Source organism: Prionailurus bengalensis, chromosome E2 (genome assembly GCF_016509475.1).
Source record: "Prionailurus bengalensis isolate Pbe53 chromosome E2, Fcat_Pben_1.1_paternal_pri, whole genome shotgun sequence".
Taxonomy (NCBI): Eukaryota; Metazoa; Chordata; class Mammalia; order Carnivora; family Felidae; genus Prionailurus; species Prionailurus bengalensis.
Window position 1 is genome coordinate 57695991 of NC_057352.1, and position 27605 is coordinate 57723595.

General features: G+C 51.0%; 2 protein-coding genes across 2 annotated transcripts in view; both read right to left on the reverse strand.

Annotated features, from left to right (window-relative positions):
* Positions 1-3481, reverse strand: part of MBTPS1 (membrane bound transcription factor peptidase, site 1) — a 52306-nt gene extending 48825 nt beyond the window's left edge. Inside the window, exon 1 of the mRNA XM_043599770.1 lies at positions 3273-3481. The gene's annotated coding sequence lies outside the window, so the exon portion shown is untranslated. The remainder of the gene's footprint in view (positions 1-3272) is intronic.
* A 2509-nt stretch (positions 3482-5990) lies between these two features.
* HSDL1 (hydroxysteroid dehydrogenase like 1) lies at positions 5991-27584 on the reverse strand. The gene is made up of 6 exons (XM_043599782.1): positions 27422-27584; positions 19220-19294; positions 15669-15894; positions 14670-15115; positions 14237-14464; positions 5991-8166 (listed from the first exon to the last, which is right to left on the reverse strand). The coding sequence occupies exons 3-6, from the start codon at positions 15886-15888 to the stop codon at positions 8068-8070; spliced, it is 993 nt and encodes a 330-aa protein (XP_043455717.1). The 5' UTR covers positions 15889-15894; positions 19220-19294; positions 27422-27584; the 3' UTR covers positions 5991-8067.
* Positions 27585-27605: the final 21 nt, after the last annotated feature.

Consider the following 27605-nt stretch of genomic DNA (forward strand, 5'->3'; position numbering starts at 1 on the left):
CACGCTATCTTGAAAGAAAGGTGTATTCTTCAGCCTGACTGAACCATTCCTTCTGGCACATTCTGTCCATTAGCACGCTTTGTTAAGGGGAGAAAACAAATAATTGAGCCCGAAGAGTCAACAGCACCAGAGTGAAGAGGCCCAGGTCTACACTGCCCTTCACTGCCTATTCCTTCACAGGTGCCGTGCCCGTCTCCTTACTCTCTTTCCCCTTCGGCCACTCACTATTGGCTAGCTGCATGAGGCACCTCTGAACTTAGTACTCTCACGTTACTTGAAGCTCATTTCCTTAAGCAAAGACCTCCTCAAGATAGTTAACAGATCTCCGCAGCACGTCATTAGGTCACGGGGAAGGGAAACTTGACCTGTCTCCTTTTACCACCTCCTGGCCTGTCTTAGGCAAGATGCTGAAAGAGACCAAAGTCCCCGGCACCCTCCCAAATACCAAATGCAAAGTCTAGCCTCCCATCTTGTTTTTTTTTTTTTAATGTTTATTTATTTTTGAAGGAAAGAGAGACAGAGCATGAGCCAGTAAGGGGCAGGGAGAGAGGGAGACACAGAATCCAAAGCAGGCTCCAGGCTCCCAGCTGTCAGCACAGAGCCCAACGCGGGGCCTCAACTCATGAACCGTGAGATCGTGACCTAAGCCGAAGTCGGATGCTTCACCGACTGAGCCACCCAGGTGCCCCTAGCCTCCCATCCCTAATATTTCAAGTCACCAAGGATTGGAGTTGTCAAATTTTCCCAATAAAATATCAAGTAATATCTCCACTCTCTCCTAGTGCAAAGAGGCAGTCGTGAACCTCCCGCTAAAATCCCCGCTTAGGACACTAATGGAAACCAGGTGCAGTATACCCAAACTTTCACCCTTCCTAGCTTTCACTACTCTATTTGTGACAGTGGCTGCCGCACAGAAGAGGCAGTGGGCAGGGCACAGCGATTGCCATCTACCAGTAGAATGACAGAAGATGGAATCACACAACATGTGAATTTGAAGGGAAGGTTAAAAACTTCTTAGAAGAGCTTCAGCTTGATCCCATGGGGCCCCGGGTGCTTCAAAGGCTCTGCAAGCACCAAATTAGAGTTTCTCGTTTTTCACAGACACAACCAACTCTTGATTATGAGACGCGTGGGGAGGGCAGTGGAGAGACCTCATGGGCAGGAGTCCTAGCAAGGCCACTCCCGGACACAAAAGCCACATATAATCCCACATCGATGTAGGAAATACTCAGGAGACGAGACTAGAGAGACAGAGAGCAGATTAGTGGTTGCCTGGGGCTGGAGTCAGAAATGGGTAGTGGCTGCAAATGGGCACCCGCGATCTTTCTGGGGTGATAGAAATGTTCTAAAAGTGGGCTGTGAGGGTACCCGGGTGGCTCAGTCAGTTAAGCATGTGACTTCGGCTCAGGTCATGATATGGTGCTTCGTGGGTTCACGTGGGGCTCTGTGCTGACAACTCAGACAGAGCTTGGAACCTGCTTTGGATTCTGCGTCTCCCTCTCTCTCTGCCCCACCCCCCCCCCACTGTGTGTGTGTGTGTGTGTGTGTGTGTGTGTGTGTGTGTGTGTGTTTGGATTCTGCGTCTCCCCCCCCACTGTGTGTGTGTGTGTGTGTGTGTGTGTGTTTGGATTCTGCGTCTCCCTCTCTCTCTGCCCCACCCCCCCCCCACTGTGTGTGTGTGTGTGTGTGTGTGTGTGTGTGTGTGTGTTTGGATTCTGCGTCTCCCTCTCTCTCTGCCCCACCCCCCCCCACTGTGTGTGTGTGTGTGTGTGTGTGTGTGTGTTTGGATTCTGCGTCTCCCTCTCTCTCTGCCCCACCCCCCCCCACTGTGTGTGTGTGTGTGTGTGTGTGTGTGTGTGTGTGTGTGTGGATTCTGCGTCTCCCTCTCTCTCTGCCCCACCCCCCCCACTGTGTGTGCGTGTGTGTGTGTCGAAAATAAATAAACGTTAAAAAAAAATTTTTTTTAACGTTTATTTATTTTCGAGAGAGACACAGAGCACGAGCCGGGGGAGGAGCAGAGAGAGAGAGGGAGACACAGAATCCGAAGCAGGCTCCAGGCTCTGAGCTGTCAGCGCAGAGCCCGACGCGGGGCTCAAACCCACAAACCGTGGGATCATGACCTGAGCCAAAGCCGGACTCGCAACCGACTGGGCCACCCAAGCACCCCATACACTAAAAAAACATTTTTTAAGTGGGCTGTGGTAATGACTGCACAACTCTGTTTACTGGGGAAAACACTGAATAAGTACCCTTAAAATGGATAAATTCTATGGTATGTAAATTTTGCCTCTAAAAAACCCTGACATAAAGGCGTTTATATAAAATGTGTGCTGCTCATAAAAAAAGGTGGGAAGAATCCGCTCCTTGTTTTTATACAAATGCGAACTGAGAGCCCGCCGTTGGGAGCGGTGCTTACTAGCAAAGCTAAGTTAGACCAGAGGGCCACAGGAAAATAAATCCTAAGGAGTTCAGCGCTGTGATCTCATGCCACGCTACCTCCCTCCGAAGTGTCGTCCAGAACCTAAGGTAAACGTAAATATTTAACCTAATTTGCACAGACACAACGGGCCGAGATTCCCAGAGGCTCTCACCAAAACAAAGGTAAACGTCTTACGAAAAACGGTATTGATCACCTAGAACAGTCTCAGGTAGCACCGACAGGACAGGGCAAGGCAAGACTGTAAGATCCCGCAGGTCTGGGAGGCAGGCCGGTCCTGAGAGTAGAACCCAAGAGTCACACGGGCCTCCCTTGCCCACGAGCTTCCTACAGTCCTGAAAATCGGGGTGTTCGGAGAGGTGTTCAGACTGGGGCAGTGCAAAGAAGGGAGGTCGTCGAAAATGGGACAGCGGCTCCCCCTGCACGAGCCGACCCACGACCGTGGGTGCGCTGGGAGGCCGAGGGAGGCCGGGCACACGGTTTCAGGCCGTCGAAGTTTGTTTCACAGAAAGAAAACTGGGGGGAGGGGGGGTGGCGAGCACGCCAGCACCGCGCTTGAGCCCGCAGAGGGGACCGAGCAGGGCCACCAGCCGCAGCCCGCCGAGCACGCACGCGCTGTCCCGGGTGCGGGAAAACGCCCGCGCCCCTCGTCGCCCCGTCCGTCCGCCCGCGCCCCCCGCCCCGCGCCCCTCCCGGCGGGTCCAGGCGCGCAGCGAGGCCCCGGCCCCGGCCGCCGCCGGCGCAGACCCCCGCCCTCGAGGCCTCGGGCGCGCGGGAGGCCGCGCAAGTCGGGGAGGGGGCGTCGCTCCGGGCAGCTGGCCGCCTCCTGACCTACCTCCGACCGCCTCAAGCTCGGGTCCCGCGGGCCCGGGATAACGGCGCCTCCGCAGCGAACACGCCTCGCGTCTCCATTCGGTGCTGTTTACTCCCAACTCTCGCGAGACGGCGCGACCGGGGCGGGGAGAGCGACGCCTGGGAGCGCCAGCCCCACCGGCTGTGCGTCCCCTGCGTGCCCCGCGCGGGCCTGCGTGCGCGCTCTGGAAGCCGGGGGCCGCCGGAGACCGCCGGGCCCGGGTCGGGAGGACGGACGCAGGTCTCGCGACACTTGCGGTCCGGGACGGGGCGGAAGGTGGGGGGCGTGGCCAGACTGCGAGGACCCTGCCGTGGCCGGGGGAGCGGACTCTCGGGGTGGCTGCTTGTGGGCCGTTGGGCTTTGGGGCCCGGAAGCGGCACCGCGGAGCCGGGGATCAGGGAGGATGACCCTGGCGGAAGGGCTGGCACTTGACGCAAACGCCTGCGAGCTCCTACCCCTTCACCCTCCTCGCGGGGACTGACGGGGGCCGGAGCCGGAGCCAGGCTCGGGCGCCACCCCCAGGCACGCGCTCTGCAAGCCTCTGTCGGTTTGCCCGACGCGACGGGCCCGGGGAGGCGGCCCGCTGGTGGCTCGGGGATCAACCCTCTGACGGGCGAAATCCCTGCCCCAACCCCGCCTGCCCGCTCCGGACTCCGCTCCTCGCCCCACTTCGCGGGGACCACTTGACGCCCAGTGGTTTTCCTTGTTGGAAGAAACAGGATCAGTGCGCTAAACTCGGAAACGTTGGCCTCCCCAGAGATGCCCGCGTGGTTTAGATACTAAGATCACGAGCTGTCTTAGGCCTGCATGTTGGCTCTGGGTACAAGTGGGGGACCAAAAGCACGTTTTAGGTAACGCTTCTGTAAAAAATGATGTGCTATAATCAGATAAAACCGTTTATATCTTAGAACTTCCCACAGCACCATGATAATGCTGAATGGCACCAATGTGACAAGAAAGCACAGCACTTCATAGTCCCTTTATCATTATTTAACCAAGCTGATTTAAACACTAGATTAATACACCATCACCAACTAGCCTTGGGATCTTGGGCAAGTTGTACCTCAGCCCTTTGTACCCCACCTTCCTTACCCCAGAGAGGTATTTACACCTACCTTCCAGGATGAAGGTTAAAGGAAACACCCAGGGCTGGACACACCCATGTTCAATAAACAATGATGACTCGCTAGACCCGCCCACACCTGATGAAGTTCTTCTCCCCATTCTGAGATTGCATCAATGTTAGGAACTTACAGAGAATTCTTGACTCTTGCATTGATAAATCCTCAAAGTGAAGCCCTCCCATGCTGCCACCATGTAATGGTGGCACTTGATCTTAAACTTAAATGTGGGTGTGCCTGGTTCTTGATTTTGGATTAGGTCATGACCTCATGACCAGGAGATCCAGCCCCGCATCAGGCTCCGCACCAAGTGTGGGGCCTGCTTGGGATTCTCTCTCCCTCTCTGCCCCTCCCCCCACCCATGCATTTGCACCCTCTCGAATTAAATAAACTTGAAACAAAGAACTTCAGTGCTCTACCGTGGGGTGAATTTGTCTCAGCCAAGGTTCTTTTTTAACAGGCCTCTAAGTCACTGTGCCACGGAACACACGACCCAACTAGGGGTAGGCTAGTGAACTGAAAACATCCTTGTCATGTGATGGTCAAGCCCCAAAGCAGGCAAGAGGACAATGCTGCCCGCTTCGAGAACCCTACAAACTGAAGGGGGCCGGGGCACAAGACAGGTGTTTTAGAAATCTACTAAGAAAGGATGAGAGCCCTAGGCTCCTCGTCTAGCCATTTCCCACCACTCGAGGTTCTAAAATAACTTCATGTTTTACGTATATGATAACGAATTTGCAAATTCCATGGGAAGGTAAATCTTTATTCAGACTAAATGCTATTTTAAAGAGTAACAGCCAAGCCAGTCCTGAGACAGAGACACAGACAGACTGGAATTGGTTTAGGAGGGCCCACGATATCAAGATTGAGGATACCACCTAACCCTCTGGTTCCCAAATTTGACAAGATTTTAAGTAACTGAGATTAAAACAGAACAAGACTCCTCAAAAGAACTGTCTCTCCTGGGGTGCCTGGGTGGCTCAGTTGGTTGGGTGTCCGACTTTGGCTCAGGTCATGATCTCACGGTTCATGAATTCGAAACACACCCCCCCCCCCCCCCGCCCCATCCAGCTCTGTGCTGACAGCTCAGAGCCTGGAGCCCACTTCGGATTCTGTGTCTCCCTCTCTCTCTGTTCCTCCCCCGCTTGCACTCTCTCTCTCTCAAAAATAAATAAAGATTAAAAACATTCAAAAAAACAAAGAAAACAGAACTGTCTCTCCTTGCTGTCTCCCTTTTTCTTTCCGCTCCTTCTTGAACCCACTACAATCTATCTTTCATCCAGACAAAATGGCTCGGGGCAAAACCAGTAGTGATCTCCATGTCGCCAAAGTCAATGATCAAAACCTAGCTCCATCTACTCAACCTATCAGGAGAATGAGAGCAAAACATCAACTTACTCATCTTGAAAGACTTAACAGACACGTGGTTATGGCCCGTTTTCTTGCTGAATTAGCAGCTTTTAATGAATTACTACCACAGGTGTTCACAGACTCCATTATTTTTCGGTAATTTTAAGGGAATTGTTCCTATGGGGGAAAAATCTTTCATTCCAAATACAATTACTGAGAGCAAAACCTCTTCCAATGGAAGGAGAAGCAACAGTTTTTATTGTTAAATTTTCAGTTCACAGATTATTTCAAAGGTTCTTAAGTTCCCACATTCTTCCTAAGAAATCCCATCCACAGTGGGCCCAATTCTGATTCTCAAACGAGCTCTGGGAAAACGTATTTTATCAAAGAAGAAACCTAAGGAACATTCTTCATTCTGATCTTTCACAAGCTTTGCAGCAGCTTTCTTACAAACGTCCTGCCAAGTAGAGAATTTTACAACATCACGGACATGATTTACTTGTTCTCATCACATAACGGCGACTCAATACCTCACCACATAACAGCTCAGATATAAACGGGGTGTTTTTACATCAAGCTGCTGCTTCTTACTACATGTCAATGAAAACTTCAGGTCAATGTGGCATGAAAGCAAACTCTGTTCTAGTCTTAATGACCGTATGTTAACTGCTGGGTAGGGAAAATGCCAACTGTGACGAAGGCATCCACGCTAACTCCCTCAACGTGCTCAGTGCCGCGTGATCCCGCTATTAAGTTTTCACGCGTGAAGGTCTTCCTTTTGTGTAACGAAGGCCTGGTCTGTCAGTGGAAGAGCTTCTGAACTCCATCACTGATCTTCTGAGTCCGTGTCAGATCTGGAAATACTGAGGCAACAGCACTGGCGAAATCGTGGGTAAGACACCGAAGCGTGCTCTGGCCTGACTCATAATGGAGTACCATCTCAGGCGAAAACAATTCCGTAGAAGTCCTGATTTCAACCCACTTACTAGTTTCTGCATCAGCGTCACAATCACAGACCCTCAATTCTTAACTGGCACGTACCGTCACGTCCACATGGCGATCTACGGTTGCCAAAGCACTAGAGAGCGGTCCTCAGAAACGTCTGGCTTTGTAAGATCCGAGCCAAAAACATTTATTTCACGGTAGGTTTCAGCGCCAACTCCTATCGTGGGGGGTTGTGCCTAACGATCTTCACATCAGTGAGAGAGTTCACTATAACGTGTAAACTCATTACACGAACCAAGAACAAGCTTCTAATACATACATCATTATCACACACATAATTTGTCCATGTTTTAACAACAATGCCACAAGTACTTGACGTTTACTCCAATGATGCCACTATAAGAGAATATTACATGGAAAAGGATATGAAAACCAGATATAAGCTCTAAAGGGCGAAACTTCAGTTATAAGATGGGGCAGAGGCTGAGAAATCACTACTTATCCACAGCAATTATAAATCAAGAGATGACGGAGGGTCAACCGTTATAGGTCCAAATCTAGTAATGAATTCATTTCACAGATTAAAAAAAAAAAAAAGCAACAACAGAATGTATGATATTATACACGGCAAACCTATAGCACAAAATTGGGTGGGCTTATTTAGTATGAAGAGGAGTAATCTAGAATTATAATACCCCATAAGGTTCCACGTTAGGCCATCTTAACAAGACGTATTTTCCAAAGTAACTTAACCATAAATAAAGTTGTCTGGATGTACACGACACACATACGCACATGGCCTCTAGTGAAATGCCGCCTGAAGTGTAGCATTTTCACACACAAACAGAGCTATACAATATGATACAGGGTTCTACTGCTAATTACACCAGCAATCTTACAAAATCACACCTTTCAAGAGTCTTTCCTGATGAACATTTGAAAATCAATACTATAATTCATCTACTGAAATAATTTCCCTTAAAAAAAAAAAAAACATTCGAAACGACAAGAGCTGACAAGTCGTATTATATTTCACTATCGAGATTGCTGCAGCTCATAGAACAACGTAAATCGCATGGCTTTTGGACAGCTTAGAGGGAAAAAAAAAGCATCAAAATTTAGGTGCCCCCGAGTTCTCGTGCCTCAGTCATTGTTTACTTCCGTACCATCCGTGTGATGTGGCCCTTGAGGTTTCTCCACAGCATTCTCTGAAAGTATTACAACGCTTTGCAGACGATGAGTCAACAGTATGCTAAATACTCAGTAATAAAAGAAAACACAGAAGGTAAATGTGTTCTTCCAAACGTCAGAATACTGCAGGCTCCCGCGAGCTGGCAAAAGTTCCCAACCTTCACGCGGCTTCACGCTTTGCAGGATAAGGCCTCCTTACGCAAAGAGCGATTGAGAACATTTGCTCCCCACACCCAGAGCCATTCAGGCATATACTGTGCAAAAAGGAACTAAAAATAAAAGAGAAAAAGGTTAGAAGGTTAGAATGCAAAGCACAGACACTTCGATGTCAGTATATGACTTAATGCAACAAATACCACCAATCAAATTAAATACGAAAAAAAGAAAAAGCCCTTAGGTGCTCTCGTACCAAACGCCTAGCTTTGTACACGAACCTGTGCTAGACTCCGTGGGAATGCAAGTACACTCACCACCCGCCACCCCCCCGACCCCCGCCAATGAGGCTGGACAGACGTACATGCAGGAAGGAGTACGAGCCCATCTTTACTTAACACGAGATGAATAGGGTGGTCATTTGGTTGAGAAGGACACGACCACTACAGGAACGAAAGGCAGTTGAAACAGATAAATGCATCGGTGACTAGTACTGTGTGGGAAAAGGTTTGAGGGGCAGGATGGGGCGAAATGCAACAGGAGAACTGAGTCAAAAACACCGGGACCGTGGGACAGACCTGAGCTGTGAGGGCGACGGCCTGGGCACCCCGGGGAAGAATCCTACCGATGCCGCTCTGTCCCGGGGACTCCCACCCCCGCCATTTTGCCACCCAAGGGGATATAACGCGATGTCCAGAAACGTTCCTGGTTGTCACAACTGGGGTGCCGGTGCTACTGGCATCAAGTGGGTAGAGGCCAGGGATGCCCAGGACAGCCCCACAACAAGGGATTACCCAACGCCGAATGCCACCCGTGCCAAGGTGGACAAAAACCCCGCGCTACGCCGACAAGTTCGTCCAGGACTGCGCTGAGCGGAAGTTCTACTAGTATGGTAGGGAAGGAGATGAATGGGAGGCCTGGCTGGCTCGGCTGGTAGAGCACAGGACACTTGGCCCCTGAAGAAGGGAAAAGAAAAGGAAAAGGAAGACAGAGAGAGGAGCAGACGGCTGGCAAGTGCTAAAATTCTAGCCTTGAACAGAACTAAAATAACAGAGGTCACCCCAGACCCGGGGTACCTGTACAACTGTGGGGAGGCCACAATGAACAGGAGGGGGGCCCAGTATCATGACCTGTGGGATGACAGTCGTGGAGCCACGGATGTCCACTGCAGGTTCCAGAGAAGCACCAGCCCCCCGCCTCACAGACAGGAGCCCAGCATCTGGCCAGGAGCCATGGGAAACTTTCTGGGGACGCAACTAAGGTCTCTCTGGACCTCTTTGCAAAGCAGGATTTTGGGGGGGAAATACCTGGATCCTCCTCCCAGGAGCTGCTGCTCTAAAGCAAAAGGTTCTAAATCCAAGGAGATCCAGGAAGTCAGCTCCAGGAAGTCCAAGAGGACGCTGGGAGTAGGGACGCACTCAAACACACAGGAGCCTGGGGCAGACTCCAGAAGTGGAGCCCCTCTTCCAAGTACAGCAGTGCCCCTGCCGTCCCGGGTCTGCTTTCCATGGTTTCAGTTATCCACGGTCAAGGTCAATGTCAAGTGTGGTCCAGAAGCAGACGATCTCCTGACTTTTCACCCTGTTAACAGCAGCCTAATGCTACGTCACTCACCTCACTCCCTCTCATCACAGAGGCACACAACAACAACAAGAAGGCTGCGAACCGAACAGCAAGGTATTTTCGGAGAGACCGCATTCGTACGTCATCACGAGAAGGGCAAGTGCAGGACAGTAAGGTATTTTGAGAGACAGAGAGAGACACCAGGGTCACGTGACTTTTATTACAGTGTTGTCATAACTGTTCTATTTCATCACTATTGTTGTGAATCTCTTACTATGCCTAATTTATCAATTAAATTTTATCGTAAGTACGGACATACAGGAAAAGACATCGTCTCTACAGGGCTCGGCACCATCTCTGGCTTCAGGCCCCCTCTGGTAAGGGTGGACTACGATGCGTTTTTGCAGTATGTATCCAGTGAAGGAGGGATGAACACCTAAGAATCTTCGTTTTTTGTTTTTGTTTTTTTTTTTCAACGTTTTTTATTTATTTTTGGGACAGAGAGAGACAGAGCATGAATGGGGGAGGGGCAGAGAGAGAGGGAGACACAGAATCGGAAACAGTCTCCAGGCTCCGAGCCGTCAGCCCAGAGCCCGACGTGGGGCCCGAACTCAGGGACCGGGAGATCGTGACCTGGCTGAAGTCGGACGCTTAACCGACTGCGCCACCCAGGCGCCCCAAGAATCTTCGTTTTTAATTTCCACCCCTGACCACTGTCTACCGCAAGGGGACCAGCATCGGGATGCACTGTGCCACCGTCCTGACGTGCTGCATGTGGAGACGTCACGGGCACACCATCTCCAACTTATCCGAGCGGGGTCCTAGCACCCTGGGAAGCAGCGTGGAAAGACCTTGGTGGAAAGAGCTACGGGAAGAGGAAAGAACTTCATCCCCTGTGTACTGACAGATTAGAAACTAAAGGGGCAACCCATCTACTTGTTTACAAGGGGAGTGAGTGTGAGTGTGTCTGGGGGGGCGGGGAAGGAGGGAAGGGAGGGTTGGGTCTCGGGCTCTGGAAGGCTCTGTGCATGTTCAGACCCTGACCCACTGTCTAGGTCAAGGAAAGGAGCTGCTTTTCTCCTGGGACAAAAGCCAACAGTAACCGATCCGGACGCAGTGTAGTCCCCGCAGGGACTGCTGTTCAGTAAGACGTGGGGACCCGGAGCCGGAGGAGAAACTCAATAGCAAATGGGCATGTTCGGCTGGTTGCAAATCTGCATCAGCAATGAAAACGCCGATGCCGTGTTCCTCAGAGACCGGCGCGGGTGGGGCCTGGGTAAGAACTGGGAAGAGCCAAGGTGGAAAAGAGCCCAAAGAACCTGGGCTGGATCCTCGCGCCAGAGTTATTCCAAAGGAAGAAACACAGCAGCACCGAGGCCGTGCGGTGCGCAGTCCCCTTCCCGGCCGGCAACCGGCACAGGAACTTGGGCTGGGCAAGGGGGGCCGCGACCTCTGACACGGCTGCCGGCCTGCCTCCCCTGGCCCCTCACCACGTCTCGAGATGCAATTCCAGGGACTCCTCACCGCCCCCCAGCTCCCCTCTCCTCTAAACGCCACGTCTTCTTTTTCCAATAGCCAGGCACGCGTGAACAAATACACCCACCGTGGAGAGAAATTCCGAGCAGAGAGAGCCCAGATGCCCCACCCCGCCTGCCGGTCCCCGTGGCTCGGTCAGCGGACCACCAGGAGCACAGCCCCCGGGCCCCTAAGCAAGACCCTTTCTGGTCAACTTGTCGAGTTAATGGCTTTTCCAGCCTAACACATACCAGAGTGTCTCTGGCCTTCACGTCAAGACCCACAGACAGAAAGCTATCAGCTTTTCCGTCGGCCTCGCTCTGTGCTCCGAAGCGGACAATACCGCCTGGTGCCGCTTCTGCGAATGAGAAGTGCTCCCGAATCAACGCTGAACACTAGTTAGCAATTAAAGGAAAGGCACCGGACTCCTTTCTAGCTGTTTTAAGTCCAAATCGTTTTTTTTTTCTATTTTTTTGCTCGCAAATCATTAAGACAACCAGTGTAACGCAGGGAAGAGGCAATCGTTCAACTCCATGGACGGCAAGAACGCAGAAAAGGTGCGGCCGCGAGCGAACGCGGCTTCTGTGTCGGACGGTGTTCTGCGGACACCCGCAAGGGCTGGGGCCCAGGGAAGGAGTGAGGATACTCCCCCCACCGCTCCCGACCTCTGTGCAAGCGCATCAGAAAGAGCCTTTTTTATACACTTAGCAGCCATCGCTGAATACACTGCATTCTCAGTAAAGGGTGGTGACATGACTCCAGAGGCTGTCCCGGGAGCGGGTCCCACAAGGGTCACTCACCCGCACGCAGCACCCCCCCACCCCCCCCACCCCATACCTCCTCACTCTCCGAGTCCCTCACAGGAGCCACCAGACAGCAGCCCCTCCTCGCCTCCATGGCCTCCTCGCCTTCCTCACTGTCCCCAGTCCCACGTCACCTCTCCTCCACTGCGCTCTCGGTCCTGCCCTCGCTTCCGGCACCACGCCTTCTCTCCCATCTGTAGGCCACTCTTCTCCACACAGCCCTTCCCCCCAGCACTCACGAACAGCCACATCTCTGCTGCCATAAACGGACTGACAAATACACCCCCCTCCTCGGGCCCAATCCACCTGCCGCCGCATCTGTGGCGCGTGCGTTTTCCGTGTCTCTCCCCACCGCTCACGGCAACCCACGGCTCTCAGAAAGATCCCGAAACTGCCTTCCCTCGACGTCATCAAGGATTTCCAAGATTCTAAACCCAACACGGTGTATCTACTCTTGCTCCATTCGAAATGTGGAAAACTAACCGAGACAAACAGCACAGGTAACGTTTCATACGGTTGGTACGTGGGGCACATCCAACTTCACCCAGTCAATTCCTCAAGCACTAAAAATTGCCAGAGGAAGGAAATCTTAACAAAATTTGATCTTTGCGGCCCGAGAAAACCGTATTCAGAAGAGATGATGATTAGAAAGAAAAATCACAGCGTCTAAAGCTATCCGAGAATCCGACTATGGACAAAACGGTGATTAACGATCAAACCTTTGTTGTAAAATTGAAAACAAAAAAAGTGGGGCACCTGGGTGGCTTAGCTGGATAAGTGTCCGACTCCTGATTTTGGCTCAGGTCATGATCTCTCTGTCATGAGACTGAGCCCGACGTCAGGCTTTGCACTGAGCACGGAGTCTGCTTAAGATTCCCTCTACCCCTGCCCCTCCCTGCTCACGTTTGCAGGCTCACTCGTGCTCTCCCTTTCTCTCAAAAAAAAATAAAAGAATTTTAAAAAGAAGAAAAAAGTGATAATGCTGAGAATAATTTGAGTAAGATAGAAACGAAAACAGACAAACATGTAAAGTTTTAACAGCTCTGTACAAAAAGCTACTCTAGGAATTAACAGATTTCCTGGGCAGAAAAATATACATTCTCAAGAAGAGTTCATCAACGTGAACTAATTATCATTAAAATGTGGGTGCTTTATAAATGCAGCCAAGGGGCGCCTGGGTGGCGCAGTCGGTTAAGCGTCCGACTTCAGCCAGGTCACGATCTCGCGGTCCGTGAGTTCGAGCCCCGCGTCGGGCTCTGGGCTGATGGCTCAGAGCCTGGAGCCTGTTTCCGATTCTGTCTCCCTCTCTCTCTGCCCCTCCCCCGTTCATGCTCTGTCTCTCTCTGTCTCAAAAATAAAAAAATAAATGCAGCCAAAACATCTGCCACGGCTAAGCCCCATCCCGTCCTTGATAGGTCTTCATTTTTCACATAACTTCAACGTTCGCTGGCCTCGAAAACTACTGTTTTGCCTTTCTCTGCTTTTCTCCAGGAATGAAGGGCCTGGAAACAACCACGTAAGTAAAACTCCTTTTTATTCAAGAAAATTTTCGCCGAATCTTTTGATAAAAGTAAAAATTGTTGATTTACTTACCTAAGAATTTGGTGATGACAAATTCAACGATCTTTACGCACAGTCTCAAAAATATCTGCTTGGCAACCAAGAAACTACGTATCAAAGAGCAACCATTCTAAACTAGGGCGCGCCTACCAATTCCGCCACAATCTGCTCTAACAAATCACGAGCTCTCTGCCGAATACTTGGAACCAAATTTTCAAATATCCAACTTACTCCTTCAACTACCAAAGACCCACACCTCTGTCACGCCTGAACAGGAAACTCAACGGTAGAGTCTGTGCTTCTCGAACAAATGAGTTCCAGAATACACCGGGGCATTAGCTGGCTCGATGGTTCTGTGAGATACAGACCGACCTTGGTTTCGCGTTCGTGGGCTACACTGCCGATTTAGAGGCACCCTCTCAATCATTACTAGAATCTGTTTGACTTTGAAATCCCCACGTAAATACTTAGTATTTTTACACTGCTACCATCTCCCTATATGAAAGCAGCGTATCTCATCTCTTAGGGATCACACAGATGAAACTATTCGATGTTCTTGATAAAATAGTAACTTCACAAAAGGGAATTTAGTGACTTAACCAGAACCACTAAGAGTGTCAGGTTTAAGAATCAGAATTTGCAATTCTCACGTTTCCGCGGTAGGCCTCAATCAGATTGCCATGTATCATCTAGAAAGGTTCAGGATGCATTAACCTAATTACAAGAGCCGAGCGCATACTGTTACCTGGATAGAATGGGACCAGTAGCCTGTGGTCCTTTTCGAAATGCCAAGGGTAGAAACAGCATGGTGTGCGTATACTTTGGGCGAAGGCACCAACCACGGGCACTTGTGCAGAAAGCTGCCGGGTGCGGTCATGTTGGTAGCCACGTAGAACGGGATTAGACTCTGAACGAAGATTCCTTTAGAAGCATACTCGTACTGCAGTGCTCTGCTGAAGTGGTCTAAATAAGCCTGTTAAAACGGAGCAGGGGTCAAGACTTCATTCGGGGGGAAGGTGGAAGAAAATTCAGGAGAGAAAAAAGGCTTCTTATTACCATTTCAGGAAAAAAATACAGTCAACGCGAGCTGCCGACAAAGAGCTCAGCAAACCGGACCAAACCACGTAATAAAGGTCCTACTGCCTTCTGATGCCATTTTCCAATCGGGAAGACATTACCTTAGAAGCAGAAAACGCAGCCAGCTGGGGAGTAGGCTTGCAGCAGGAGCCAGAAGAGATGGTGACAACAGCGCCCTTCTTTCTCTCCACCATTCCCGGTAACACTATGTGGACCATCAAACTGGCCGCGGCAATGTTTACATTTATGATATCCCAGAGTTTGTCCTCGGAGACCTGAGTAAAATACTGGGGGTAGGGATAAAACACGCCCACGTTATTCACCAAGATGCCGATGTCTCTGTCTTTCAAGGCTTCTCGAATCGGGTCGTAGATCTCCCGGCCGCTGCTGAAGTCCGCCACTATGATATCGGTCTCCACATTGTAGGTGTCAGCGATGTCCTTAGCCAGCATCTGCAACTTGTCTTGGTTGCGACTAATCAGGATGATGTTGAGACCACGGCTTGCTAGCTCTTCTGCATAGGCTCTCCCGATCCCGTCCGTGGCACCTGCAACCCAAGTCACAGCACGTGAGCACGATCGTCTCGGGTGCAACCTTCACAGGGAACCTTAAATACCCCATTTCCGGGGTTAAGCAGAGAAGGGTTCACACTGGAAATAAACCCCAGAAGGGCGATTTCACGTCCGCCAAGCTGACTGTGAAACACGGCAGAGAATGGTTTTCAAGCTTATATCTGGCTTGAACGAGTGCTGGGAGGTACTTTCCTGGGAAACTGATAAATGAAAACGAAATTTAACTTAAGGGAAGCATTTCTGAAAGTGGTGACAGTTTCTAAGGACAATTTCAGAACAGGGCCAAAGGAAAAGCAAGAGGTAGGAAGGTGGGCTGGGGCAGGACCGGGCACAGGAGAGCAGAAGGAGAGGCAGACGTCACAGGACAATCCTTCCGCGAGGAGGGCAGTAAGAAAATGTGAACGTGATCACAACGGAACTACGTTCCCGTGAAAACTTCCCACAGAATTCAGTAACTCCTCGAGCAAGGCATCCGACTTAAAACACAAACAGAAAAGCTTATACTGTTACCATTAGAACGTTTCTTACCACTCACGACTGCCCATCTTCCGTACTGCTTGATCAGATCTGCTCTGCTCACCAGGCGTGGGATGAAATGCAGTCTGATCAGGCTGTAAAAGTCACAGACGACGGTGATGCTTTTTCGGGCTGTATACCAGGCTCCAACCAAGGCCAGAGCTTCCATGTAGCAATTGCAGGACCTGGCGATCTCCCGATACAAGAGGTAGAAGCTGTCAACGGCAGCCATGGCAGCCTGCGGGGGAGGGGGGGAAGGGGGGAGGGGAGGGAGAGAGGCGTGCTTTGCTTAGTTAAGTTAAAGGAACACACAGAGTCTGAATGAAGACAGACATCTAAGGACATGAGAGCTTGACAATTATGCATTCAACTAACAGTAATGTCTCAAACGCATGTAACCCATGGATCCAATCCATTTATAATCTCATTAACATCTGCAGCTCATAAAGTCCTTTTCTTCTAAAGAGATTAGTCAACATAACTACCAAGAGCTATCAAATTCCTACAAAAATTCAGGCACTGTGCTACATGTTGTGGATACAGAGATAAACACAATATGCTCTGCGCCCTAAAAAAGCTCCTCGCCCAGCACAGTGACAGACAGACTTTTAATTCATGTAACAGCTGAGAGGTGTGTTTACTTCCCTGCTTTCTTCAAATCGAGCCAGTGCAGAGGCCCACCACCCACGCCGAGACAGAGTAGAAGAAACAGAGGCAGTATTAAGACACTGCCTTGGCCAAAAAGAGCTTACAATCCATTTGAGACAAAACTGAGCTGTAATACACGTTCACATAAATGATATTGTGAATAAATAATATACAAAACATATATTTTTATCAAACAGGTGCTCCCCACACCCGAGGAACTGGTTTTCTTTTTTGTTTTTTAGATTTCTTTTTTAACATTTATTTTTGAGAGAGGAACAGAGCACGAGTGGGAGAGGGGCAGAGAAAGGGAAACACAGAATCCAAAGCACAGCTGTCAGCACAGAACCCGACGTGGGGCTTGAGGTCACGACGTGAGCCGAAGCCAGACACTTAACCAACTGAGCCACCAGGCGCCCCAGAACTGGCTTTCTTAAGTGACAACAGAGCAGGACGCCTCTGTCTTACTGAGGTCACCGGGGCACCAATACCTTTGCCCTGCTCCCTACGGCCGAACAAGAGTCCAACACAACTCACTCTTGTAAGTACCCACGCAGCAAGCATTTACAAAGCCCTTACTATGTTCCAGGTACCATGACACACGCTACGGATTCACAGAGGAGTTCATTAATTGTACCCAAGAAAAGAGAAGGCCATTTAACAAAACAATTCTTTCGTTCTTTCTTTCTTTAATTTTTTTAATGTTTCCTTTTGAGAGAGAGAGACAGAGCATGAGTGAGGAAGGGGCGGAGAGAGAGGAAGACACAGAATCCGAAGCAGGCTCCAGGCTCCGAGCTGTCAGCACAGAGCCAGACGTGGGGCTCAAACTCACGAACCGTGAGATCGTGGCCTGAGCTGAAGTCAGAGCTCTGAGCTCTGTCAGGGCGACAGTGCTACCCAGGCGCCCCTAAAGAACAATTCTAAATGCCATATGAACTGGTCTGTCTGTGCCCGTGATGAGAAATGACCCTGCCAAGACAGACAAAAGTCAGGCACTACCAAGGCTGATGAACTTGGTCCTAGACCAGGCTTGGGGACCGCTGACGCCAGATCCAACCGTGTGCTGTCTGCAACGGACAAGATATCAAAGAGATCACAAGAGACTGCAACTAAATTAACAGGAACTCATACGCACAAACACAAGGACACAGCATTTATTACATAAAAGACAAATGACTTTAATCCAAAATATACTGAACATTTCTGGGAATGGGCCCTCTTTAGAAGGCCCATTAAAATAGGAAAAAAAAAAAAAAGATTCCTGAAACTAAGAAAATCCCCCCAAAAAAGCATCAAAAATAGGCATAAGCTTAAGGAGGAACGAGCGAATTCCCTCCCACTCCACTGCAATGTAATTTGAGCTCAATCAAGTTCTGCAGAGTGAAAACGAGCTACGCAGGAGAAAACCAATTAGCCACGGCAACAGCACACATTATAGGAGTGACAGCATACTGTGATAAAAGGCACACAGAATAACACAAAGCCTGCTGAATACAGATAGGTACGTGTTGAATACATATAAACTGATACAGATGTGAATGTGTAATCAGAACTACAAACCAACAAAGTCACAAAGAAATAGGAGAGAAAACTGAGGAGACGATTGGGCAGTGGGGTTCCCAAAGGCCCCACCACACGGATGGTCTCTCAAGCAGTGAGCCATGCACAGCCACCAGATCACTAATGAAGCTGCTCTGGCCTTAAAGGAATGTTTTCCCCAAATAACACAGAAAATGCTGAAGTTGGCCCATCTCATCTCCTACTGGTAAAGCCATATACCGGAGTTCTGTTCACAGAAACGTACCTCCTTCGACAAGAATGCCAAAATCGACCGTGAAGAGGAAACACTGTAAGTTTCATTAACTACACAAACCAAATACTTCATAACGTGAGAACAACTAAACGCTCCTTTGGGGTAATTTTTCTTCATGAACTACCCGGGCCGAGATTTCCTAAAATAGGAAGTATCGAGAGCAACAAAGTTTGGCCGCAAGAGGTCCTTCCTGTCCCGATCAATCTGCCACACAGAAGGCCACAAGCCTCTGGAGTGACTTCCAAATCCTCCGAAATGCGTTCAGCGTCGGGACCGTCGGTCCCAAGTATGTCCACTCTTCCCCCGCTGCCCACGAATGCCCCTCCGAGGTTCCAGACGCTAGAGCCGAGGGAGTGTCGTGTCACTCTCTCCCAGGGTCCCTGCTCAGCATCTCACTACACAGCCCAGTCCCGGCTGAGGCAGGTGGCTGACGGGACACGCCCCTGACCTGATGTGCTACCAAGGTGCCCACGATGGCTGCGACCGCTCAAGAGTGCACGATTCTAACCAAGCGACCCAACCAGTCATTTCTTCCAAGAACGTAAAGACGAGATACCACGTTACACCGTCATCTGTGGAAGTTCCTGGCATGATTTTTCAACAGTGTACAAGTGCCTTCTTTCCTAAGTAACCAAATGCTAAACCACGAGGAAAACAAACGCAAAAAATAAGACTTGTATATACTACTACTTTTCCATCAAAATGCAATAAAATTAGGAATAACAAAACTACAACAAAAAAATCCAGATTCTTAGAATACTACATCTCTCCTCCCAATATAGGTGGGTGTACATGTAAGATACTAAAACAATGTGAAAATTTAAATCTTATGGTTCAAGATCTAGGGGGTTATCAGCAAAGCAAGAGTTGGGCGGAACTAACTGCACGGAGGGCACGTAGGAGGTTCCAGCTAGAGAGGAGAAGGGCAAGTGTGACTCATCGAACGGCCTCGTACTAATGGGAAACCGTGTAAAGGGGACGTCCTCCTGCCTCAAACTCAGACACAATTTCTTCCAAGAATTTGAACATTTGTAAAGAAAAGCTCTAGCTACAGGTGTCTGACCACAAAGGAGACTCACAACTTTCTGCCGAGGCCATTACCTACCTTGGTGTCCTCTCACCTCCCAGCTGCCAGCTCTGGCTCTTCAGGAATATTCCGCTCTGCCCCCTTAAGGCCGACCTGTGAACAAAAACTAACGTGAAATAAAGTGCTTCCTTCTGCCCTCACAGCTCAGCTGGGAAAACCTTATATAAACCTAAGATCAAGGTGTTTAAAAAGTAAGAAAAGACGTGAATTCCTCAGCCATGAGTCCCAGTGCAGGCAGCAAAGCACTCCCTCACCCCGGAGGACGGCAGACACCCACCTGTCCGCGGAGACGCCCTGCTGGGACGTCCCCGCCTCCCCCGGACCTTGTGTCCTAAGGAACATTTTGCAAAGCGGACATAAACCAGCTCTGCGAGCCGGGAAACACGGCACTCTGCAGACACGCCGGGAGCTCAGGACACAGCCCGGGAGCAGGCGGGTCCGGGAGGGTGAGGGGACTGGCCATCCTGTCTCCGTGGTGTCCGCCTGGCCTTCCTGGGGCCCCCAACTGTCCCCTCCCCACAATCCACCTTCCTCCACGTCACCTGTGCGGGCCCGGCCCCTCTAGTCCACATTTCTGGAGACTCAGGCTGCCCACCTGCGCCCAGGCACGCGGCACCTGTGTGGCCGTGGCGGAGGTGGCGGGAAGAAGTGGCCTGCGGCATGTGGAGCTGCCCCTTCTGGCCTGGGAGCGGAGCAGGCTTCAAGAACGAGCAGAGCAAAGCCACCTCTGCGACACCTTTCCCCTCCTTGCGCCCTGGACATGGTCCCAAACCATTTTGTTTTTGAAGACCCCCTTGCAGGCTGAATTCCTCCAGGGCTGAGAGCAAACCTTATTCCTCTCTGTTCTTCCAGCACCTTCCACAGCCGTGGCCCACAGCAGGAGCTCAGCAGCCGGCTGCTACATTAAGCCGCACTACCCGGTCTCCAGCTCACCTCTCAGCCTCCACGCTTTCTTGTGCCCCCGCGCGGGAGGGGACCACCACGCAAACTTCCCCGACCCCCTGCAGAGACACTCCGTGTGCAAAACCCACCAAGGACCTCCTGCTCAGGGGCAGCAGAAAGACGCAGCAACTCCAGAGGCGAAGTGGCAGCACCAGCTTCCAGGGCCTCGGACCCGGCACGGTCTGGCTTCCCGGCTCTACCATCAGACTCCCCTCCGCCGTCCTATCACGCGGCTACCGTGACGGAATTTCACATCACAGTTCCACCACAGGCAAAGACCTTAAACGTGCGCTGTCTTTGCTACATTTTTTTTTTTTTAATCACAGAGAATCAGAGGGCTGACACGTTCTAGGCCTGGTCTACAGCCTTGAGGGACAGAAGTGCAATGTCATCGTTCTCCAGATGCGGCTCAACATGGAGAGAGCTAACTCACACCCACCAAACTCACAGAAGACCGACAAATTCAAATACCAATTTCTTTGAGAATAAACAATACCTCCCAAAAGTCTAAACACGCATAGTCACTGGTCTGTAGGCAAGTCTACCAGGAAACCCAACTACTCAAACAGCAATGATCACCTAAGTGTCAAACACTGACGACCCTTCACAGTTAAGCCCCTGCCGCCCCTACGTACAAGGGATTCACCGAAAGATAAAACAGAGCGATCCGGTGCCATGTGGCGAGGGCCCTGTCGAAGAGGGTAGAAGGCCCTCCTGGGCGGAGGGGAGGAGGCAAGGGCACGGCACTGCAAGAGGTCCAGTCTGCCAGGAAATGGTGACAAGTTCTCCAGGCCTACGGCACAGGATGTCCACCAAGGGGTGGAAAGGGGGCTGGGGAGGGAAGGCTGGATTGTGAAAGGCCCTCGTGCCAAACAGAAGCGTGTGGACTTACTAAGCTCCTTATGGCAAAGTGGGGGACTGATGGGGTTTGTTGTGAAAGGCGGTTGGCAGCAGAGGGAGGCGGCTGTGGTGATGCAGGCAGGAGGTGTGGGGCCCTGAGCCCTGGTCCTTCCAGATGGGGACAGGCAAGGCTGAATTGAGAGCTCACGGCTTTATGACCGACTCCCGCTGCTTCTCAGACACATCACATGTCTCTACACATTCGCTCACACCCGGATGGACAATAAATGGAAAATAACAGGAGATCAGACGTTCCTGACACCCTCTTCTCAACCTCCTCCCCCACCCTTCAGTAAGTAGTACATGAGGGAAAATAATGTCTTTCTAATGAAGGAAGAAATTAAGACTTCCCCCAAAGCCATTAGCTTCCAGGAAACCTCATGGAAACCCAGGTTTAAAGGAGCTTATTACACATTTAAGTCTAGAAGCCTACCAAGATATGCATGATATTGAGCTGCATTTAACTTGCTTTGAGGGTGTGACTAGTTAATTTTCCCGCAGGTAGGTATTAGCCTGACACTTGGAAAAACCCATTTGGAAAGCAACACTATAACGGTCAAATGATCAGCTTTACACAGTCTGCTTGTAAAAAATGTTACGAAGCTTTGTTTTCTGGCCTCTACAGAAAACTAAATCATCAGTGAACAAAATGGGAGAAAAACAGGTGAGGAAAAGTCGGAACTGTCCCCCAAACGGGAAGGCATTTTCTACTTCTTCAAGGCAACGGTTCCAGGACTAATTCATCAAACACATAAAAAGTCTCTTAGGTAATCTATGAACTTTGGGCGATTATGATGTTCAGTGTAGGTTCAGCCTTGATTTAAGAAAAAAAAAAGGGTGCTGGCACCTGGGAGGCTCAGTCAGTTAAGCATCCAACTCTCAATTTCAGCTCGGCACATGATCTCACGATTCATAAGTTCCAGCCCCGCATGAGGCTCTGCGCTGACAGGGCGGTTCCTGCTTGGGATTCTCTCTCCCTCTCTCTCCGCCCTTCTCCTGTTTGTGCTCTGTCTCTCTCAAAAATGAATAAATAAACATTAAAAAAAAAAAAGGTACCATTCTGGTGAGTGATGTTAACAATGGGGCAGTCTCAAGGGGAACCTGGGGGGCTCAGTCGGTTAAGCATCTGACTTTGGCTCAGGTCATGATCTTGTGGTTCATCAGTTCGAGCCCCCACATCGGGCTCTGTGCTGACAGCTCAGAGCCTGGAGCCTGCTTCAGATCCTGTGTCTCCGTCCCTCCCCTCTCTGCCCCTCATGCTCTGTCTCTCTCTCTCTCTCTCTCTCAATAGTAAATACACACACACACACACACACACACACACACACACACACACACACACCAAAAAACAACGGGGCAGTCTCTGTGTGGGTGGGAGCAGGGAGTATATGGCAATAACTGTACCTTTCTCTCACATTTACTCTAAACCTAAAACTGCTCCCCAAAAAAGTCCTAAAACAAACCTTGTTAAAAAAAAAAACACCTCTAAAGGGAATATTGCAAACATAAAAGTATCATGGGAAAATTATGGTCAAAATTGCAAAGAGTAGGGTGGCTGGGTGGTTCACTCGGTGAAGCATCTAACTCTTGATCTCAGCTCAGGTTTCGAATTTAGGGTTGTGAGTTTAAGCCCCACATTGGGCTCCACTCTGGGCATGGAGCCTGCTTCAAAAAGAAAAAAAACCTGCACGGAGCAAAGTCATCTCTTCAAAGCACTGCTGTGGCCAGTAACATCCTCCTGACCCAGAGTTAAGCTGCTGTGACTTAGCAGCGAAGAGGACAGGCAAACCTCCCACAAAAACCTCCGGGAAGGAAGAGCTCGGAGAGAGAAGTCTTGGCTGCAACACCGCCACCACCACGTCACCTAAACGAACGAGGCCCGGGGGAACATCAGGCGGGCTGGCCACGTTTCCCCGGACAATGAAGCAAGCATGACGGGGAAAGACGGCTAACTCGCCACCAAACAAAGGCAGCGTGGCGGGCTGAATAACGACCCTCGGAGATGTCCACATCCTGATCCTCAAGCCTCATGAATACATCACCTTACGTGGCAAAGAGGACTTGGAGGATGGAATGAAGTTAAGGACCTCGAGGCGAGATGATCCCGGATGATCCGGGCGGGCCCACTGTGCTCACGCGTGTCCTTACAGGAGGGAGGCAGGAGGTGAGAGTCGGAGCAGACGCGATTGAGAAGCGGAGGTCAAGGAGACAGCGAGCGGGATTTAAAGACACTAGGCCGCTGGCTTTGACGACGGGGAGAGGGGTTACCTCGAGAAGGCAGCACCTCAAGCACCTGCCAAAGGCAGGAAACAGATTCTCCCCAGAGCCTCCAGGAGTGACAGAGCCCTGCTGACACCCTCACGTCAGCCCAGTGAGACGGACTTCAGACCTCTGACCTCAGAAGCATGAATGAATCTGCACTGTTTTAAACCACTATGTTTGCGGTAATCTGTTACAGCAGCAATGGGAAATTAAGATGGATGGATAGATGGAAGGAAGGATAGATAGACCATCAAGTCTAGTTTCGAGGACAGTAAAGAGACAAGTTGCAAATCCTGCACGTCCCTTAAAGCACAACCTTCTAGTGTACGCAGGATCAGGAAAAGAGCCTCCGAGATTCCTACGATCTTCCCCTGAGAGGGGTAGACGCGAGGCCGTCCCCCCCCCCTTCCTCGTCCACAGCCGGCACTGCCCAGCTTTTCTGTAAAGCTCCAGGGCTGTGGACTTTATTTTCATTAACCGCGTTTCATAGGAATGTTACTTCTCTCACAGAGTCTGTATCTGTCTTGCTCTCTGCACTCAAATCCGGTCCGTCCTCCCAAGACCAGCTCAAGTCCCCGGTTCAATGCCAGCACTCACGGACAACACCGAGGACACGCCAGGCCTGGGATGAAGGGGAGCCCCGTGCCACTTCCTTCCCCTTCCCAGGCCACTGTACCAAGCCATCCCCCACCCCCCGCCCCGGCCCCGAGTTCCTGTCTTGCCCACATAGCCCTTACCACACCACCCTGCATTAACCGTTTCCTTCATCCCTTGGTTCCCCAACTAGAGCACAGACCTCCGGAGGGCAGATGGGTCTAAAAAACTAATCTTTCTATAGCTTGAAAAACTGAAAAATACACACGTTTCAAAACCCATTATGCATAGTTCAGAGAATAACAAGACAGCCACGCGGTCACCCTCCTTCACAAGTAAAACCAGTCTTAGAAGCCCCCCCACTTCTTCCCTGATCATATCCCCTTCCGCCACCCTGGGGGAAACCACTCTCCTGAATTCTGACATCACCATTCCCTTGCCCTTTAAAAAAAAATAATAAAATAAACTAGTTGTACTTTTACCCCAGCAGGGATTCTGAAAGAGAGTGTTCAGTTTTGTCTGGTTTTGAACTTTATATGAAGGAATCACAGCGTGTGTATTCTTTGGTGACTTTCTGCTTTCACTCAACGTTGTTCTCGAGACTCACACGTACCCCGGGAGCTGGAGGTCAGACTTTTCGCTGCTGCACCCTCCACACAAACACACAGCACAGACACGCCACGGCCCGTACACCCATTCTACCGCTGATGTGCATTTGGGTTGGGCTTTCGGCTTGACAATTACGAAGAGAGCTGCCGGGAGCATTCTCGTGCGCATCCCCCGAGCACGCGCCCAAGAGTCCCTCGAAGGGGTGTGCCCGAGTCAGGCTGCTGGGGCCACAGGGCACCCGCGCACACGTTCAACCAGGCACTGCCCAAGCGGCTTGGTCTATCTGGCCAATCCCCACGCCCATCAGGGAGCGCCCCTCCCCAATGGTTGGCACCGTCGGCTCCCGCCCACAGGGCGGCTGTGAAACGGGAGCTATGGTTTTAATTTACGTTTCCTGATTACTAATAAGCTTGACTGCATCCTTTGAGGCTTCTGTGCTGTTTGGGGCTCTTCATCTGTGAAGCGCCTGTTCCTGGCTTTTGCCCTTACTTCTACCGTGTTGTCTTCCTTTTCACTCTATATTCTAGACACCGCTTCTCCGGATGTTTGGTCTCTTTACGGTGCTTTTGACGAACTGAATGTCTTGATTTCAATGTAGCCAAATTTATCAATCTGCCTCCTGGATGGTTTGTGCTGTGTTATCCTCCAGTTCAGAAACCCCTGTCGGCCCCGAGACATAAACAAATTTCCCCGTATTATTTTCACAAACGTTCCATGCCACTTTGCTTTTCAGATTGACGTCTTTAATTCTCCTGCAGCTCGGTGATGGTGTGAGGCTGGGATCACACCCATCTTTAAAATTCCTCCTCAGCACCTAGCATGATGCTGCATATACAATATCTCTGTAACAAATAGATCAAATACTGCTTGGTGTTCACAGCTCGGATTTCACTCTTGAGGAGAAAAAAAAAAAAAAAACGTAAGAAGCTTCTCAACCTCTGGGTCAGCACTTTGACCAAGTTATTATTGGCGTAGCATGACTTTTTGGTATTTCCTTACTTCCTTTGCCAATTCGGAGGCTACGGCTAACCTGAATTCACGGGAAGCTCAGTGGAAAGAGCAGAACGTGGGAGTCCTCGTCCAAGATCCAACAGTCCTGGGTTTTGGGTCTCCATTTGTGCAACAGGAATTAAAACAACAGTGGCACCCACTCCTAGGCATACACCCCAGACAACTCACACTCACACAGAAGCTTGTACAGCATATTCCCAGCAGCGCTATTCACAATTGCTACAACGTGGAAACAACCATCAGCAGATGAACGGATCAACAAAACGTGGCCAATCCACATGGTGGGGTATTCGCAATAAAAAGAACGAAGTACAATGCACCCTGCTACTCAAACCCTGAAAACACTCTGCTCGGTACAAGAAGCCAGACACCAAAGGCTACAAATCATACGAATCAATCCACAGGAACTGTCCAGATAAGGCAAATCAGAGACAGAAAGTAGATGGTCAGGGCTGCCAGGGCACAGGGGCAGTGGGAATGGGGAGTGACTGCTAACGGGGTAGGATTTTTTTTTTTTTCTGGGATGATGGGAATGTTCTGGAATTAAAAAGTGGTGATGGCTGGAGAGAGTGAATATGCCGCTACGAAGAACATTTTGAAATGGCTAAAACCTTAAATGGTGAATTTTCTGTAATATGAATTTTATGTCAATTTTTAACATGCACTAAAAAAATGCCGATTTGTTGAACACCACGCTACTGGAATATTCCTGTAGTGACTAAAACCACAGACGCTGAAAATAGACTTCCTGGAGTCGGATCCTAAGAGCTGTGTCTTGGGTGAAGGTGAAATTACTTCACCTCTGGGCTTTCCTTACATCACCTGTAAACACCGACATAATAGTTCCTGCCTGAGATCACAAGAATTAAAGGACCTCATACTTACAAAGCACTTAGAACAGTGCCTGAACTTAAGTGCTCACTAAATGTTAGCTATTAGCAGCTATAACTCGATGTGCAACGTTAGCTACGGGCTATCTGTAGTGGCCGGGGAATTAGAACCAAGAGCTGGCTCAAAGCAGAAGTGTCCCCTAAGGACTTTAGCCCTGACACCTCACTGTTTTCTCAGCAACGTTAGGAGGAAGAGTTATCATCACCCCCCCCCCGCCCAGTTTACAGATGGGGAAACTGAGGCTGAGAGAGGTTAAAGTGACATACCCAGGACCTCACGGGAATTCGAATCAAGGTCTAACAAAATCCAGAGCCCTGGCTGGCCGCCCCACTGGGAGACACCCCCCCCCCCCCGGCGGGAATCTGGCTGGCATCACCGCGGGGGCTGCAGGTCTTGGGGTGGCTGGGCTGCACGCTCCTCTGAACCAGGGACCAGGACCCTTCCGCTCCGGCACCTGGCGGCGCCCAGCACACCCGAGCAAACCACCGCGCTTGGGGAAGCGGCGGTGGCCTTTCTTCAGGCGCTCCCTTAATCTCAATTACTCCTAATTCAGAACAAAGAGGACAACAAATCCCACTCCAAGTCCTTCAGGCATGAGAATAAAGGAGCGCGCACAAAGGGGTGACTCTCGGAGCCTCGCGGGGAGCCCCGGGCTAGGGTCTGGGGCCAGAGGGGCCGAGCTGGGGTGGGTGGGGCGCGAGACCTTCCGGGTCCCTGGGGAGGGGGCGGGCCCAGAACGGGGGTCCCCCGGGGTGCAACGCCGGGATGGGAGTTGGGAAGGGGCGCCGCGGGGCTGAAGGAATGAGTCTGGAAGGAAGGGTGCCGAGGCGGGGGTCGTAGGGAACGAAGAGACGAAGGGGTCCGAGGGTCCGGGATGCCGACGGCGCCGAGGGGCACCGGTCCCGGGGGGCGTGGCGGGGCTCACAGGGAGGGACAGGCCGAGGGGGACGAAGCGGGCTCGGGGCCCGGGGCCGGGCGCGGGGGGCGGAGCGGGGGGAGGGGACGCGGTACCTGCAGAGGCGGCGCAGTCTCCGAGTCGGTCCCGCCAGAGCCGCGAGGCCGCCGCCCCCGTCACCACCGCCACCGCCGCCGCCGCCGCCGCCGCCGCCCCGCTCAACGCCGCCGCAGCTGCCGCGGGCCGCGCCCCACGTGACACGCGCCCGCGCCGGGGGCGGAGCCGTTGCGGGGCCCGCCC